Source organism: Aquarana catesbeiana, linkage group LG09, assembly GCF_042186555.1.
Source record: "Aquarana catesbeiana isolate 2022-GZ linkage group LG09, ASM4218655v1, whole genome shotgun sequence".
Lineage (NCBI taxonomy): Eukaryota > Metazoa > Chordata > Amphibia > Anura > Ranidae > Aquarana > Aquarana catesbeiana.
The window spans coordinates 70217202-70234550 of NC_133332.1; the positions used below are offsets into that span (position 1 = coordinate 70217202).

The following is a 17349-nucleotide window of genomic DNA, read 5'->3' on the forward strand; positions in this document are numbered from 1 at the left end:
GCTCTCCAGTGTCTAAGTAGCGTAAAAAAATAAAAATAAATAAATAATAAAAAGTTGTACCGAGATGAATACAGGTCTACCACTGCTATCCTCCTATGAATGCTAGTCGCCTAGCTGTCTCCAATTCCTCTAATCCAGTACAAGCATGATGATTAGTAAGCCAGAGTCAAGTCAAACATGCATACCTGGTCTGCGTCACTGCCTTAGAAACCACCCTGGCAACTTGAAATCAGAGAGAAGGGCAGACAAGCATTTTGAGGAGAAGAGGACCGGTTTCTTTTAAGAGAAGATAAGGAGACAAACCTTGGTGAAATGGTGAACTCGGTAGAGACCCCATGGTTCTCGGCCTGTGTCTGTCTCTGCTCTGTAGCATGTGCTGCTGCAGACAGTTCTAGGTAAAAAAATAAATAAATAAAACAACTTAATACCATAAGGTTACCGAACACCAGGAAAAAATAGATAATAGAAAATTAGCAAATAAGTCATACTGGTACAACCAAATAAAGGGGTTACAGTACGCCTTTAGTTAAAGTGATACTAAGGGCCCTTTCACACTGGGGTGGGGGCGGCGTCGGCGGTAAAGCGCCGCTATTGTAAGCGGCGCTTTACCGTCAGTATTCGGCCGCTAGCGGGGCGGTTTTACCCCCAGCTAGAGGCCGAGAAAGGGTTAAAAACCACTGCAAAGTGCCTCTGCAGAGGCGCTTTGCCAGAGGTATTGCCGTGCTGTCCCATTGATTTCAATGGGCAGGAGCAGTGAAGGACCGGTATACACTCCGCTCCTTCACCGCTCTGAAGATGCTGCTAGCAGGACTTTTTTTCTCCGTCCTGCTAGCGCACCGCTCCAGTGTGAAAGCCCTCGGGGCTTTCACACTGGAATCAAAGCAGCGGCACTTTCGGGTCGGTTTGTAGGCACTATTATTAGCGCAATAGCGCCTGCAAACCGCCCCAGTGTGATAGGGCCTTAAACACAGACTGTTTATTTTACATTGTCCCTTCTCTTTATGTATATGGATGATGGCACTGTAATTGTTTTCATTCACCACCTCAATACAGGGCACTTTCACCCCCTTCCTGCCCAAGCCATTTTTCAGCTTTCAGCGCTGTCACATTTTGAATGACAATTGCGTGGTCATGTTACACTGCACCCTAATTAAATTTTTATCATTTTTTCCCCACAAATAAAGCTTTCTTATGGTGGCATTTGATCACCTCTGCGGTTTTTATTTCTTGCGCTATAAACAAAAGAAGAGGGACAAGTTTGAAAAAACACAATATTTTTTACTTTTTGCTCTGCGCAAAAGTTATGGCGTCTACAAAATAGGGGATAGATTTATAGCATTTTTATTATTTATATTTTTTTACTAGTCATGGCGGCAATCTGCGATTTTTATTGTGACTGCGATATTGAGGCGGACAGATCGGACACTTTTGACACATTTTTGGGACCATTTATACAGCGATCCGTGCTATAAAAATGCATTGATTATTGTGTAAATGTGACTGGCAGGGAAGGGGTTAACACTAGGGGGTGATCGAGGGGTTAAATGTGTGTCCTAGGGAGGCGATTCTAACTGTGGGGGGAGGTGAATAACTGGGGGAGGTGACCGATCGGTGTCCCTATGTACACGGGACACACCATCGGTCTCCTCTCCTCTGACAGGTCATGGATCTGTGTGTTTACACACACAGATCCACAGTCCTGCTCAGTTACTGGGCAATCGTGGGTGCCGGGCTGACATCGCGGCCGCCGGGCACGTGCATCGTGTCACCAGTGATGCGGCGCACGCCCCCTACTGGCTCGGGAGTGCGATCACGTCATATGACTTCCGCCCAGAACGAGAGCTGCCTCGTCCCACCGTCATATGACAGTGGGCGGGCGGCTAGTAGTTAAAGAAATACATCCAAGTACCATTCTCCTAATCGATGTTCAGCTGTCGCATGACCCAGCTCTTTCCTAGCCTGTCTGCAGGGAAACATAAGCAGGAAGAGCTTCTAGTCCTCTGCTGCAGCATTTGATAGTTTTTTATGATGTGGGTTTAGTGACACTTTAAGCCACTAATATACTGCCTAATGAAAAGCAGTGAAGGCAAAGGGCTCCATAGTAAGTAGTTGCGAAGGGGGAGCAGAAGTGAAAAAGGGATGAAAAGCAGATAACAACATAATATTACTAGCATACACAACTCACCTCAATGGAAGATCTGACAGTTGTACTGCATGATCCATAAAGTACCCTGTTGTGAATAAAAAGAGCAAGCAGCTGAATTACCAACACAAATTTTTCTCTCTGATCAGGTGTGCAAAGTAGAGTAGTGCATGCATAAGGTATAGTACAGCATACAGAGCACAGCTATGTATGCATATAATGTACAGCACAGCATACAGATTAGAACAGTGTTTGTATAAAGTACAGCACAGTGTAGAGTGGAGCAGTCTCTGTACAAGCTATAGTACAGCCTATAAAGTGTAAAGTGTATAGCACAGCAGTCAGAGTGGAGCAGAGTGGATCACAGTGGAATATTGGGGGGGGGGCTATGGTTGAGTTCCTGTATCTATTCTCTGAGAAAAAAAAAAAGCCATGGATACATTTATATAGTCTTACAGATACAACCGGTCCTTTGAGGGCAACCATGATGCCAAGAAAAACATATAGGTTTCCATTGCTGACCCCCTCTATCTACTAATTCTACCTGCCTAGCTTTTGCTGACTTTAGTACTTCGAGTCAATGGCCTAGAACAAGCATGCAGAAGGTGATGTCAGAATTCATGATCTGCATTTTGTTCTAGGTGAGAAAACAAATAAAAGCAAACCTGTGCAGGGCAAGAAAGGTAATTTAATAAGCATTAGAAGTGAAAGAGCAATGTTACCTGCAATGCCAACTTCTGAGGTGCCAGCCAGGTGCAGATCAGGGTGTGAGGATGGGTCCAGGCTGTAAACTTGGGAGCTGTGGGCACCAGGCTGCATACCACAGCCTTCCTGAGACACATGGTACAACAGAGATATCAGGAAGATGGAAGAGAACATAAAAAAGGGCAGAGAACATGACAGACACAACAACCACATGCAACAGTTACATGTTCAGACCTATAAAAACCTTAAATTCCCAATCTCTTTTTGCAGATGCTAGTTCTCTGTTATTCTGATCCTCCAGATTCATGGGAAGTCAGAGAGTCAGAACAAGCACACACAAGTCAGAACTAACCAGCATATTTGTCCTGGGCCACTGACTTACTTAGGAGTTCGACAAACAATTTTACCACAGAGTGGTACTGTGGATACTGGAAATATTAAAAGTGATAGTTATATGAGGATATACAAGAAAAACATAGAGCTTTGGACTTTGTAGGCACAGCAATACACAAATTGGTAAAATATAATATCTTTAATATAAAAAGAAAAAAAAACACAATTATAACAATAAGGTTTAAAATTCAGACTAATGATGTATATATACATAGTGTAGACATCTCTAGCATCAACCTACTGCACTACACAGAATAATAGGATTTTTTCATCATACTTACCTGTAAAATCCTTTTCTTTGAGTACATCATGGGACACAGAGTTAGGCTAATATTACATTACCTACTGGGTTATACTTCATCTCCAGTTGAATGGACACTGGTAGACCAAAGGTCTTTTGACAGGAAGTGATCCCCTATATAACCCCTCCTATACAGGAAGTACTTCAGTTTTGTAGCAAGCACTGAATCCTCAAAAAAGAGGGGAGGGATCTCTGTGTCCCATGATGTACTCAAAGAAAGGGATTTTACAAGTAAGTATGATGAAAAAATCCTATTTTCTTTTTCATACATCATGGGACACAGAGTTAGGCTAATATTCATTACCTGCTGGGACATCCCAGAGCAATAGCCTTGAGGGGAGGGAGACACCCTGCCAAACAATAGCCATCAGACCTTATATGACAGCCCGCAGTACATTGCGGCCGAAAGCCGAATCCTCGGCTGCTCGAACATCCACTTGATAAAATTTTGTGAGCGTATGCACTGAAGACCAGGTAGCAGCCTTACAAATCTGAGCCACAGGTACCCAATGGCGAAAAGCCCAAGAGGTTCCTACACCCCTGGTAGAATGAGCTCTCACCCTAAAAGGGAAGAGCTTTACGTTTCAGACCATAGGCCTGAATGACCAATTGATAGACCCAATTGGCAATGGGAGCTTTGGAAGCTGCCTGCCCCTTCTTGGGTCCTTTTGGTAAAACAAAAAAGGAGTCTGATCTTCGGATCTCCGCAGATCCAGACAAATAAACCTTGACTGCTCAGACAATGTCCACCGAAAGAGGCCAAATAAAAAAAGAAGGCAAAATAATATCCTGATTTAAATGAAAGGCTGACACCACTTTTGGCAAAAAAGATGGAACAGGTCGTAACTCAACCCTGTTGTGGTAAAGGATCAAGTATGGTTCCCTGCACGAAAGGTCCACCAACTCCGACACCCTTCTAGCCGAGGTGATGGCCATCAGGAAGGCTAGCTTGCGTGACAGCAAGTCTAATGGAATTTCCTTGATAGGTTCAAATGGTTGTTTCTGTAACACAGACAGCACCAAGTTCAAGTCCCACGGACACATAGGTGACCTAATGGGGGGAAGCAAACGAGTTGCCCCCTGCATAAAGGTTCGGACCAGTAAATGGGAGACTAAAGGCCTTTGGAAGAATACTGACAGGGCCGAAATCTGACCTCTGATTGTACTCAAAGCCAAATTGGATTTCCACAGCTGACTGTAGAAAAGAGAATTCTCCCAATCACTTATTTCCGAGGATGACATTTTTTGGCTTCACACCAAGCAATATAAGTCTTCCAGACCTTATGATAGATCTTCCTAGTGACAGCTTTTCTAGCATTCATTAGGGTAGACACCACTGGTCCCGAGATGCCACGGTCCTTTAACACCCTGGCTTCAATAGCCAATGCCGTTAAATTTAGAGACTGTAAATTGGGGTGGAATATAGGACCTTGAGAAAGTAGATCGGGGTGACGTGGAAGCGCACATGGCCCCAATATTGCCAGTCTCAAAATACCCAGGAACCAGGGCCTTCTGGGTCAGGTTAGTGCCACCAAAATGACTGGAACCCCCTCACCCAGAATCCTGCGCAACAAATGTGGAAGGAGAGGGATCAGAGGGAAAAGCATAAACCAGGGAGTACTGGCTCCATGGAACTACCAGAGCATCTGCTCCGATTGCCAGAGGATCTCTTGTTCGGGACACAAACTGCTGTAGCTTGTTGCTGAACCTGGATGCCAGTAGGTCAACCTCTGGCCATCCCCAATGCTGGCAAATTACCTGGAAAACCCATGGGTGTAGGGACCATTCCCCAGGGCAGATCTGCTGGCGGCTGAGATAATCTGCCTTCCAGTTCTCTACTCCCGGGATATGGACTGCTGATAGAAATCAGAACATTTCCCTCTGCCCAGGCTAGTATGTGGTTCACCTCCTTCAGAGCTGAACGACTCCTGGTACCGCCTTGGTGGTTTATATAGGTCACTGCAGTGGTATTGTTGGACTGAACCCTGATAGGACAGTCCTGAAGCTCCACCGTCCAGGACCGTAGGGCCAGACATAATTCCAGGATGTTCATGGGCAGGATCTGTTCTGTCCTTGACCATTTACCCTGAACTGTGAGCCCCTCTAGGGTCGCTCCCCAGCCTGAGAGACTGGCATCTGTAGTCAGTACTCTCCAAGTTACCGGGCGGAAGGATTTTCCCTTTCGCAGGTTCTAATCCTGCAACCACCAGTTTAGGCTTAAGCGTGCCTGAGGAGACGAGAACATTGGATAATCCAGGGCTTGTCCTCTTCTGTCCAAGCCAACAAGATGTCTTGTTGTAAAGGCCTAGAATGGAACTGGGCATAGGGCACTGCTTTCAAGGAGGACGCCATCCTCCCTAGAAGACTCATACAGAGCCGAATGGAGGGTTGTCGGGTGCCCCTTATCTGACGCACCGGATACTTCAGGGCACAGATACTTACGGGTGGCAAAAATAGCCTTGCTTGGACTGTTTCTAGGATCAGACCTAAATACTTTAGACTTTGAGCTGGTCTCAAAGTTAACTTCTCTGTATTTATGATCCAGCCTAAGCTTTCCAAATACCGCACTGTGCATGTTATGCTCTGTTCTAGAATCTGTAGCGTATGATCACTGAGCAGAAGGTCATCCAGATACCCGAGCACAAAGATCCCTTGGGCCCTTAAAAAACCCAGTACTGGTGCTAGGACCTTTGTAAACACCCGGGGAGCTGTAGCAAGGCCCAAGAGTAGAGCCACAAACTGAAAATGACGTTCCTCTACTGCAAATCGCAGGAACCTCCGATGAGGCTAAAAGAACCTCTACAATCACTCGTTGATGCACTAAATGATGTAGCGCCTGAAGCAATAAATCTCTTTTTGGAGGATCCGAGGGAATACAGGATCTTAGAAACCCCTGAGGGGGAAAACCCCCGCAACTCCAGCTTGTAACTGCAGGATATAGTTGAGGTGACCCACTCGTCTTGAACTATTGTATTCCAAATGTCTGTAAAGTGCAGCAGCCTTCCCCGACCCGATAGAGTGGGGTGTCCCCTCAAAATGAGGGCTTGGTGCTGGGTTTAGAAGAGTTTTGGACCCAAGGTTTTTTCTGGCCCTGGCCCTGCGGCTTGCCCCTGGCTCTAATGCCGTGTTGGCAGCGGAACTGCCTTGGCGCTGAGACACTTAAAGGAAGCAGTCCCTGAGGTTTTAAACGAGGGATGCCTGGTGCTTTTCTTCACATGATGTAGAGAACTCTTCCCTCCGGGAATCCTTTGAATATATTTGTCCAAATGATCACCAAATAAACGTGCCCCGTGAAACTTTTTACAAGGAAGCTTGGCTGACCAGTTCTTAAGCCACAAAAGTCTGTGCATATGTACAGACAAGAGAGCCAAAACGAGAAACCTGCTGTATGGAATCCTTTAAGATGTCAACCGCAAAACACAGCGCTCAAGGAATATCTGTCTTATTTTCAGTCAGATCATACTCCCGGTTAGGCCTGTCAGGCTGTTTGACCTGATCCTTTAAGGACGGGCAGATACCAATTGCTGCAACAGCTGCCTGAATAGCTGAACTGGCCAAAGAAAAGGAAACATTTAATAATGACTCCAATTTCTTGTCAACAGGGTCTTTAAAGCCCTGTGCGTTATCTACTGGACAAGTTAAGTTTTTATTTAAGGAAGAGACTGCTGCATCTACGGCTGGCATGCTCTACTTCTTAACAAACTTTTCATCCATGGGATATAAAAGGGAAAACCTCTTAGGAGGAACAAAAATCCTGTCAGGATGTTCCCAATCAGCATATACCACCTGTTCCAACAGAGGGTGTAAGGGGAAAGCCTGTGCGGCCTGAAGAGGCCTCAGGGACCCCAAGGAGGACCAGGGGGGCTCAGTAACCTCTGCAAGAGGCAACTTAAAGGCAGAACGAACCACTTCGGTAAGAGCCAGAAACAAAAGCCTCTGCGACAGAGGCAGACATCAACTGGATATCTTCTTGTCCTGATTGCTCGGAAGCAGACTCATCCGCCAGACCCTCCGCATAATCCTGAGCTTTTAGCTCTTCCCCATCCTCAACCCATAACTGCTTCAAACTAGGAGGCTCTGGGAAGGGGGGATCTGTCACGGTTCTTGCCACCCTGCAGGATGAAGGCAATCATGCCAGCAATCCTGTGCTCTAACCCGGCTAGGGCTGAGGACAGTTCATCCTTGGTGATAAAGGGTGAAGCAGCAGCATTGACTATAGGCACAATACCAGGTAGGTGCAGCGGCTCAGATTGCCCGGAAGCCTCTGGTCTTTCAGAGGATACAACACTAGGGATACGACTAGGTTCATCAGGAACTACTGACGACATAGGTGTGCCCTTTCCGGTAGTGTTAGTCCCGCTCCTCTTTTTTGAAAACATTTATTAGGCACAAAAAGGGAGTACCTGGGTGTAGTATTAACACATCTCTGAAGGGAGAGCCTTTAATAGGGCTCACCAAGCCCCTATGCAACAATCCTGCTAAGCACCTTTAGCCTGCCAAGTAACACCTGGTGACTCACGTGACCCGGGTAAGGAGAAACTAACCGCTGCAAATGCCTGGTTTAGAGCCTGCTCTGTGTCCCACAGCTGCCATCTGGAAGCACCACATGCTCGGCATACACAGCCTAAATAAGCTGGCTGTGCGCTGGAACGTTTTGTGCATACGCACATGCGTGGTCCTGGTGAACGGGAGTGGCTGTATTCACGTATGAAGCAAATCTTCGTGCGCCCAGATAAAGGCTACGGCACATGTGCGGTGAAGCCGCGTGCGCCATGATCGCCAAACAAACTGCTGAGCACAGCGGCACCGCTGGGGAGACTGAGAAGGGGAGTGCAGGAGAGCATGTTTACTCCTGTTGCCAAGGAGAACTGTTCCATGAGAGCGGAAAGCAGCTGGCGATTACAGGAGGTGGCGTCCGGCGGGCGCTGTGTGGGCCACACGACATGGCCTGGCGGGCCGCATGCAGCCCGCACGCCTTGTGTTTGCCACCTATGCTCTACAGGATACGTGGCGAGCACTTCTTCAGGAGCTTTAGGCAAATGTGTAGTCAAGATGTCAGCAGTACGGCTGAGAACATAAGTAGGGCGGCTGCTCGAGGATAGGAGAAGCCCCTCAGGCAATATATGTGATGATATAAAAATATAGTATGGCAATGTATAGCATCTAAAGAAAAAAAGTGTTGGGAATCACAATGCAGCCACATAATCATCAAAGGAATCCATCCTATAGCCTTCACATATTGGTAGCAGTGACAGGCAAAAAAGCATGGGGTGCCAGCATAATTTTCCCCAAACACTGAGGTATCTGATAGGGGATCCCTCACAAAAGCCAGCCGCCGCTACACAAGACAGTAAAACAAATAGTAACAGCGTGTTTTTTTCTTTTCATATTAAAGATATTATATTTTACCAATTTGTGTATTGCTGTGCCTACAAAGTCCAAAGCTCCATGTTCTTCTTGCACATCCTTACTTAGGAGTTCTGCTGAAGCATCAGAAAGACAGACAAATAAGTAGAATTTTCCAAAAAGGGGGATAGGAATGGGCACAACCATTTTCCTCATCATAGATTCCCTTTAAACTAGCTTTACATTAGGTGATATTATTTTTTGTGGTCTATTACACCATCCAGAGGCCTATCAAGGAGAAGAAATGGCACCGCTCAGCAACCAAGTGCATTAGTATGTAGACCTCTGTGTCCAAGCCCCAGTAAGTGGAAGAAAAAATGTCGGGGGGAGTGGCTGAGGCCACATTCATCTACATACTAATGCACTGGGTTGGTGAGCGGCATCCTTTCCTCTCTTTGATAATGCTCTTACCCCTCTGAATGGTGCACTGACACCAGCTCCCATCGCTGCAACCATCCGAGAGATCTTGGTCTCAGATTAGAGTGGCACTGCAAGTGGCACCACCTAGAGGCCTAGTGTACACTCAACCCCCATAATAGATATTCTGCATTTTTCCCAATAAGCAGAGCGATGCAATACTAATTTCTCTTTGCTGTATACCACCAGGAACAAGTACTGTATACAATTAGCCAACCTGCCACATAATTTCTGAAAGCCGAGCCAGTTGTAATAGGCACAAGCTCTCCATACATCATATAATCTGACTGTACAATCCACTTTAGATTTTACCAAAATGTATATAAAATGAGGAGCTTTCCAAGCTATCCTAACTATAATTATTTTGTATCCAGACAAACGCTTGCAAAGCTAAAAGGAGGTAGATCTAGGACTTGTTTACATGGGCTTCAGAGCAGTGTGAAGAGCAAGCTTTTACAAGACATCTGCAGAGCTTTCAGCAAGCTTTGTTGAAGTTTTTAACATAACATTCATCTCCAGTTTGTAAATGTTGAACACAGATCCTAAAGGGAGTGCTTATTGCCACTTTAAGCATGCTGCTAGCAGGCTTCAGCTCTACTTAAGTATGCCAAAAGCCTGCTAGCAGCTTGTTTAAAGGGGCAATCAATACTCCCATTAGGATCCATGTAAAACATTTCCAAATGGGAGCTGAAGGGTGCTTCAAAAGTTTGGGGAAAGCTGCTCAAAGCTTGCGGCAAGTTTTATAAAAAAGGTTGCTGTTCATAATGCTCCTATATAAGCTGAAGCCAATGTGAAACGGAGATTGCAGAGTCAGATCACAAAGCCGGGTATACACTAGTAGAATTTCTAACAAGAATTTGTAAGAAAATTCTCAGTACATTCAAAAGTCATTTAAAAGTAGTTCAAGATTTAATTTGACTTAAATTAGGTTTTGGAATAAATGGACTTTTACTGAACGCAAACCACATACACTGTTAGTAATTTGTACACTCAAGAAAAATCTTCCATTCTGCTCCTCAAATTCTCTCATCACTGTGGTTGAAAACAAACGTCAATTTGACACCACTAATGATTAGTAAAATGAATAAACGCTCTTACAATGAAATAGTTGAATAAAACTCTACCAGTATATACCCTGCTTTAGTCATATACACTTTTATTCAGGAAAACAATAAAGACAGAACTTACGAACACAGCTCCTCTAAACATGTCAGGGACAGACATCGGGATAAAACCCTGCAGGGGATAAGAGCGAAGAGTGAATAGTTTCATTAGTACTAGGAATTCCTTTACATAGACCAGTGCTAGCCATGCACTGCAATTTTCAGGTAATGTAAACCAATGTCATCAACATTCAATAGCAGATGTGACAGAATAGCTCAATGCAGCCCAACATCAATAGCTACCACTGACACTGTTAAATGAACAGAATTCCGATTAGTTCCCCACAGACCCCACACAACTACGAGTCAGGGTTGTGTGGAAGAAGCCCTTGTCCTCATCAACATGGGAACAAGGTGCTTTGGGGGGAACTGCACTCTCTCCTCCCCCCCATCCCTGGCCTGCCACTCTGCATGCTCGGATAAGGGTCTGGTATGGATTTTGGGGGGGACCCCCACGCCATTTTTTACTTACATTTTGGCGTGGGGGTTCCCCTCAATATCCATACCAGAACTAAGGGTTTTCTTATTTTATCGCCAGCAATTTTTTTTTCTCTACATTCAGCTATTAACGGTGAATCCCGCTGACAGCTGATGACTCATCCGTTGTTAAAGAGGAAATGCAGTCTGCTTACATAATTTGTAATAAAAACATCTTTACCATTCTGAAGCTTCCCTCCAACCACTTTGCATATTATTTTATATATACTGTGATTCTGTACTTACCAAATATGCTGCAGAAACCTCCCTCCACTGAGTCTGGCTGCAATCATTTTAACTGTGGGCAGCTGAAGCTGCTGCCTGTTCACTTCCTGGTATTTACACAGACACACCTCCAGCTCTGCAGCTCTCATTGGCCCTCTTATGACTCACAACACCACCCGCCCCCAATTTCTCAGAGTGAGAGAGAGCTGTGCATGTGGATGTGGTCATAAGCCTAGGCTTTTTTCCCAGACAAGAAACAGGAAGTGGGCTGTATAAGGTATTTACTGGCAGAAAAAAAATGTTTTACTATCCAAAGTTAAAACAACAAGGGCAGAGGATTTCATAGATGGAAAAATGAAAAAATAAATGAAGTTCTGCTTTAAGGAAGCAATGCCCAACTTCCCGGCCTGCTTCTTAACAACCAGCTATTCACTGGTTAAGGACACCAGTGCCCCGCTCCTTAATGCTACAGCTACTAAACATAGCTTACACACCAGGCTAAACACTGCTAAACGCACGCAAAAAACATTCGCGTTTTTTGTCCAGCGTTTCTAAAGCAGTTTTTAGCTTTCTAGTGTGCATGAAGCCTAAAATACATGAAAAATAAAATAAAAATTCTTTGCAAAATAAAGAACAAAATGAGGCCAAAGTATATAAACAGAGGGAATACAAATAACTGCCAGTAAAGTAAATACAAACACAAAGAAAAAAGAATCACTGGTGAGTAAACCAGTTAGCTGTGGTCACTGTTTGTATAAGAACAACAAGTAATTTCAATTACCTTTTTTACAAGTTTATTGATTGTAAAGTTGACAAGAGCATACTGTAACATCGTGCCAGCTCCTCTGAGATAATAGGATCGGTGACCCGAAACATGTGAAAGGCGCCTGTCAAAATTAAATAAAAATACGTATAAATAATCTATTCATGCGCAGTATGGTAGGGTTATAAATTGGTGACATAGCAATCCAGCAGTCATTTTTAGCGCTAGAAAAAGAACAGCTGAAATCCGGAGGTTATGGGAGAAAAACTTCCACTTTTCCTTTCTCCTGTGAAAAGGTAAAGTATAGCTCAGTGAGCATCTTTTTTGTATCAGTGTAGTGTTTCACATATTTTATTTGTGATTTCTTCCATTTTTTTTTATCATAAAATAAAGATGTGTAAATGAACAAATAGTGGGATAACAGTATTTGAGTCTGCCTCATTCATTCCCAATGCCTAACAACTACTGAGATAGAAACATCAGCCACATTGGGAGTGCACAGTTTACAGTGAGTCGGCATTATGATAGAGCAGTAAAACAGAACCACTCCATGGCTCCCATGTACATAGAGTATATACGGTAATTCCAAAATATTCACCGAATGCACCAAAACATTCAATAAATAATAAAGGGCCATTCATGCCAAAATGCGGTGCAGGAAGGCACATTCCGTGCATGTTTCCCACGCTGCATGTGAACACGCTTCCCTTGTGAGAGGCACGGGGGTGCTAAGGAATTGTAAATGGCACCCCAAACGCATCTCACAAAAGAAGCGCATTTGCAGCCACCAAACCGCAAGGTACCACATTAAAATGCAGTTTGGTGCAGTACAATCTGAAAAAGTAGTGCTTGCATTACTTTTTCTGCATTACATTGCATTTTTCAGCTCATTAAAATGAACAGGCTATCGAAACCAGACCGCATAGGAATGCGCATGTTCCATTGTGAACTGACCCTCATACAAACACAGATCTTGAAAATTTCCTGAAAGAACAAACAAAAACACATTCCCACAGAGGAGAGGATATGGTCACTAACCTGATTCGTTTCAACTTAACTGGCTGACAAGTGTTATGCTTATGGACATCTTTAAGCATTTTTTGGAGCAAAATTGCACATATTTGCAGCTTTTGTCAGGCGTTTTTTCAGAGAAAAAAAAGGTGTGGAGTGCTGCTGAAAAAGGGGCAAAGAGCTGCTGTTTGAGCAGAATGCATGCAACAAAACACTAAAAAAAAAAAAAAAAAGAAAAAAAAAAGGGGGCTTATGTTGCGCTTTTCAGGCATTTCGACTGAAGTCTATAGGCACAAAAATGCTCAATGCACAGTCAAAGTAAAAGGTAACTGGTCTAGGTATAATTTGGATCTTATGAATGCCTTACATATCTGAATTAGATTTGTTACATACCGTAATAAAAAACGTCAATATATAGGGACAATATATAGTTTCAGTAAAATAAATTTTGCAGTAGAGATCAAATACTGTGAGCTGTAATAATTGGGCTGCTAACGATCAGGTAGAAAACAGTGGGGGTAAAGAGACAAGGAAATTGGTGCGTGTACCTGACAGCACAGCTGTACTGTACTTGTCTGTCAAGACAGCTAATAATAATAATAATAATTATTCTTGGTATTTACATAGCACCAACAATTCACTCCTTTAAAGTGGATGTAAACCAGAAATTTTTTTTATGTCATAATGTAGAGTATACGATTTCCTATCATTTGAGCCCAGTCTTGTCACAAAGAGTTAATCCAGCTCTGAGCAATCCTCTTTAAGGCCCCTTTCACACTGGAGCGGTTTTCAGGCGGTATTGCGCTAAAAATACCGCCTGAAAACCGCCCCTAAACAGCCTCCGCTGTTTGTTCAGTGTGAAAGCCCGAGGGCTTTCACACTGAAGCGGTGCGCTCGCAGGACGGTAAAAAAAGTCCTGCGAGCCGCTTCTTTGGACCGCTCCTAAACCGCTCCTGCCCATTAAAATCAATGGGACAGCGCGGCTATACCGCGGTAATACCGCGGCTATAGCTGCGCTGTACGAGCGGATTTAACCCTTTTTCGGCTGCCAGCGGGGGTTAAGACCGAACCCCTAGCGGCCGAATGCCGCTGCAAGAACGACAGTACAGCAGCGCTAAAAATAGCGCTGTTGTACCGCCGACGCCCCCACCGCCCCAGTGTGAAAGGGGCCTCATTGTTCAGTGAGATAAAACTTGACAAACTGAGAAAAACTTTGTCAAATCCTCCCCCTTGCTGTGAGTGACAGGTGATTTACATATCTCGTGCACTAGCCTAAGACATGCATTATTTTTTAATTCCCTCCCCCACTCCTTTCTTCAGCAGCTCTGCAAGGATTGGCTGTTCCACACCTCAGCATGATTTGGCATGCTGAAATCATGTGGTTACTTTCCTGTCTTTTCACTGGATGTTAGAGATCATAGCAGAGTTCAGTGTAAGAAATACACAGGAGAAAATACATATTGACAAGGGGAGTGTAGAGGTGGGCGGGGAGTCTACTGACATCACGACTCCACCCACCGAGCTCCAGACAACAGACCCACCCACAGAATCTGCAGTTTTTCTGGTCTAATAACAGACAGAGGGGAGACATTTGACAGGTAAAGATACATGCAGGAGACATGTATATCCTTATAGATAACCCCTATGGCAGGAGTTTAGAAAGGATGACATTGGGTTTACATCCACTTTAAGGAATTACCAATATAAGGTCCCTATCGTACATGCATACATACACACTATAGGGCCAATTTAGAAAGGAGCCAATTAACCTACCAGCATGTAGAGCTGGGTGATTTTCTAGAAAAAAAAAAAAAAAAAAAAAAAAAATCTGTGATTTTCTTAAAAAAACCCTCTATTCATGATTCAAATCGAGTTTTTTTTTTTGGACACCGCGCCAGTCCTGAGGAGCTGCGGGCAGGAGTTTTTAGGCAAGGCCGTGGCTTCGGCCTAGTCCGCGGCATCCGGCCTCGCGGACTAGGCCGAAGCCGCGGCCTCACCTAAAAACTCCTGCCCGCAGCTCCTCGGGAGCGGCGCGGTGAAAAAAAAAAAAAAAAGAAAAATAAAAAATCTAAAAAAATAGATTTGCTTTAATTTTGAATCGATTTGACCTCTCAACTCCATTCAAGATTTAAATCGATTTTTTCCCCAGCCCTACCAGCATGTATTTGAAGTGTGGGAGGAAACCCACGCAAACACAGGGAGAACATGCAAACTCCATGCAGATAGTGTCCTGCTCATGATTCGATAAAGGGACCTGGACCCCTTTGTTGTGAGGCACATATGTTAATTTGAAGTAACAAGTATACACAAATCAATAACACCTCAATACTCTGAATGTTTTCCAGGCTACTTTTCAAAACTAACAAGAACACGTCACAGTTAACTGCGCCACACCACAATCCTCCCACCCCCTTTCCCCTGAAAATCCCTCAACAGCAAACTGAATTAAACTGTAAAAATGTATAAGATGTTATCTAAAAATGAACGACAGATCAATAGCATTATATCTGTATAATGATTCCATGCAATACCACAATACAGTAAAACCTTGGATTGCAAGCATAATTCGTTCCGAAAACATGCTTGTAATCCAAAGCACTTGTATATCAAAGCAAATTTCCTCATAAGAAATAATGGAAACTCAGATGATTCGTTCCACAACCATTTATTATTTATTCATAAGTCCTTCAGTTTATAGTCCATATAAAAAGATGTGATTAAATGTAACCATATTGCTACATTTAGAGGCGCCTCTCTTCTCTTTTATACTCAGTTGTGACATGATGCTATTTGTATATCAAGACATCGCTTGTATATCAAGTCAAAATTTATTTAAACATTTTGCTTGTCTTGCAAAACACTCTCAAACCAAGTTACTCTCAAACAAAGGTTTTACTGTATTTGGAAACTTTCAAAGAGTGCCTGTGCCACTTGCTGGACATGAAATGAGGATTGCTGGTGCTAAAGGGTTTCCTTCCTTTACCTCTAACCACTTCCCGCCCGGCCTATAGCAAAATGACGGCCGGGTGGTGGTTCAGTTATCCTGACTGGACGTCATATGATGCCCTGCAGGATAACAGCCGCCGTGCACCCTTGGGGGCGCTCATCACGGCGATCAGTGGTGCGGTGTGTCAGTCTGCCCGTTGGAGGCTCTTTACCACGTGATCAGCCGTGTCCAATCACGGCTGATCATGATGTAAACAGGAAAAGCCTTTGATCGGCTTTTCCTCACTCGTGTCTGACAGACGTGAGTCGGGAAGAGCCGATTGGCGGCTCTCCTGACAGGGGGGGGGGTCTGCGCTGATTGTTTATCAGCGCAGCCCCCCAGCGGATGCCCACACTAGACCACCAGGAAGCCGCCAGGACCACCAGGGAAGGAGGAAACATGTGGATGGCCAGGTATGTACCCCATGGCCATCCACATGTGCAAATGAATGCCCAATCTGTGCCAATCAGTGCCCACAAATGGGCACTGACTGGCACCATTATGTAACAAATGACATCAGTAATGCTACCCATCAGTGCCACCTATCAGTGCCCATCAGTGCCACCCATAAGTACCCATCAGTGCCGCCTACGAGTGCCCATCAGTGCCGTCTATGAGTGCCCATCAGTGCCGTCTATGAGTGCCCATCAGTGCCCACCTATCAGTGCCACCCATAAGTACCCATCAATGCCGCCAATGAGTGCCCATCAGTGCCACCTATCAGTGCCACGTATCAGTGCCCGTCAGTGCAGCCATATCAGTGCCCGTTATTGAAGAAGAAAACTTACTTATTTACAAACAACTAACAGAAACAAAGAAAAACTTGTTTTTTTTCAAAATTTTCGGTATTTTTTTATTTGTTGCGCAAAAAATAAAAAATTGCAGAGGTGATCAAATACCACCAAAAGAAAGCTCTATTTGTGGGAACAAAATGATAAAAAATTTGTCTGGGTACAGTGTTGCATGACCGCACAATTGTCATTCAAATTGCAACAGCGCTGAAAGCTGAAAATTGGCCTGGGAAGGTGTCTAAGTGCCTGGTATTGAAGTGGTTAAGGTGGTAATCAAAATACGGCCGGTTTAGCAGGGACCAGCCTAATTTCAATCTATGTGTGGCCACTTCAGTTGAACAAAAATTGACCTACCAATCGACTTCTGTTCAACCGTCCTGTCGGATAAAAGCCGCTTGATCAGCAGCTGCAGTGCCGATTTGTGTGTTTTGACAGCGGAGGAGTTCCCCCGCTATTAGAATACAATAGCTCAGCAGGGAGGATTCCCCTATCCACCTCAAATGCGTGAATGGGAGGAATCAGTTTAGTTTTTTGTTCAGCCCCACTGCTGAACGGAAAAAAAAAAAAA

The 17349-nt window shown here is 44.4% G+C and overlaps 1 protein-coding gene across 1 annotated transcript in view; it reads right to left on the minus strand.

The window, feature by feature from the left end:
* SARS2 (seryl-tRNA synthetase 2, mitochondrial) overlaps positions 1-17349 on the minus strand; it is a 63391-nt gene that overhangs the window by 12660 nt on the left and 33382 nt on the right. Inside the window, exons 7-11 of the mRNA XM_073598762.1 lie at positions 12012-12117; positions 10554-10601; positions 2866-2974; positions 2186-2231; positions 304-391 (exon numbers count right to left, since the gene is read on the minus strand). Of these exons, the coding sequence (XP_073454863.1) occupies positions 304-391; positions 2186-2231; positions 2866-2974; positions 10554-10601; positions 12012-12117 (397 nt within the window). The remainder of the gene's footprint in view (positions 1-303; positions 392-2185; positions 2232-2865; positions 2975-10553; positions 10602-12011; positions 12118-17349) is intronic.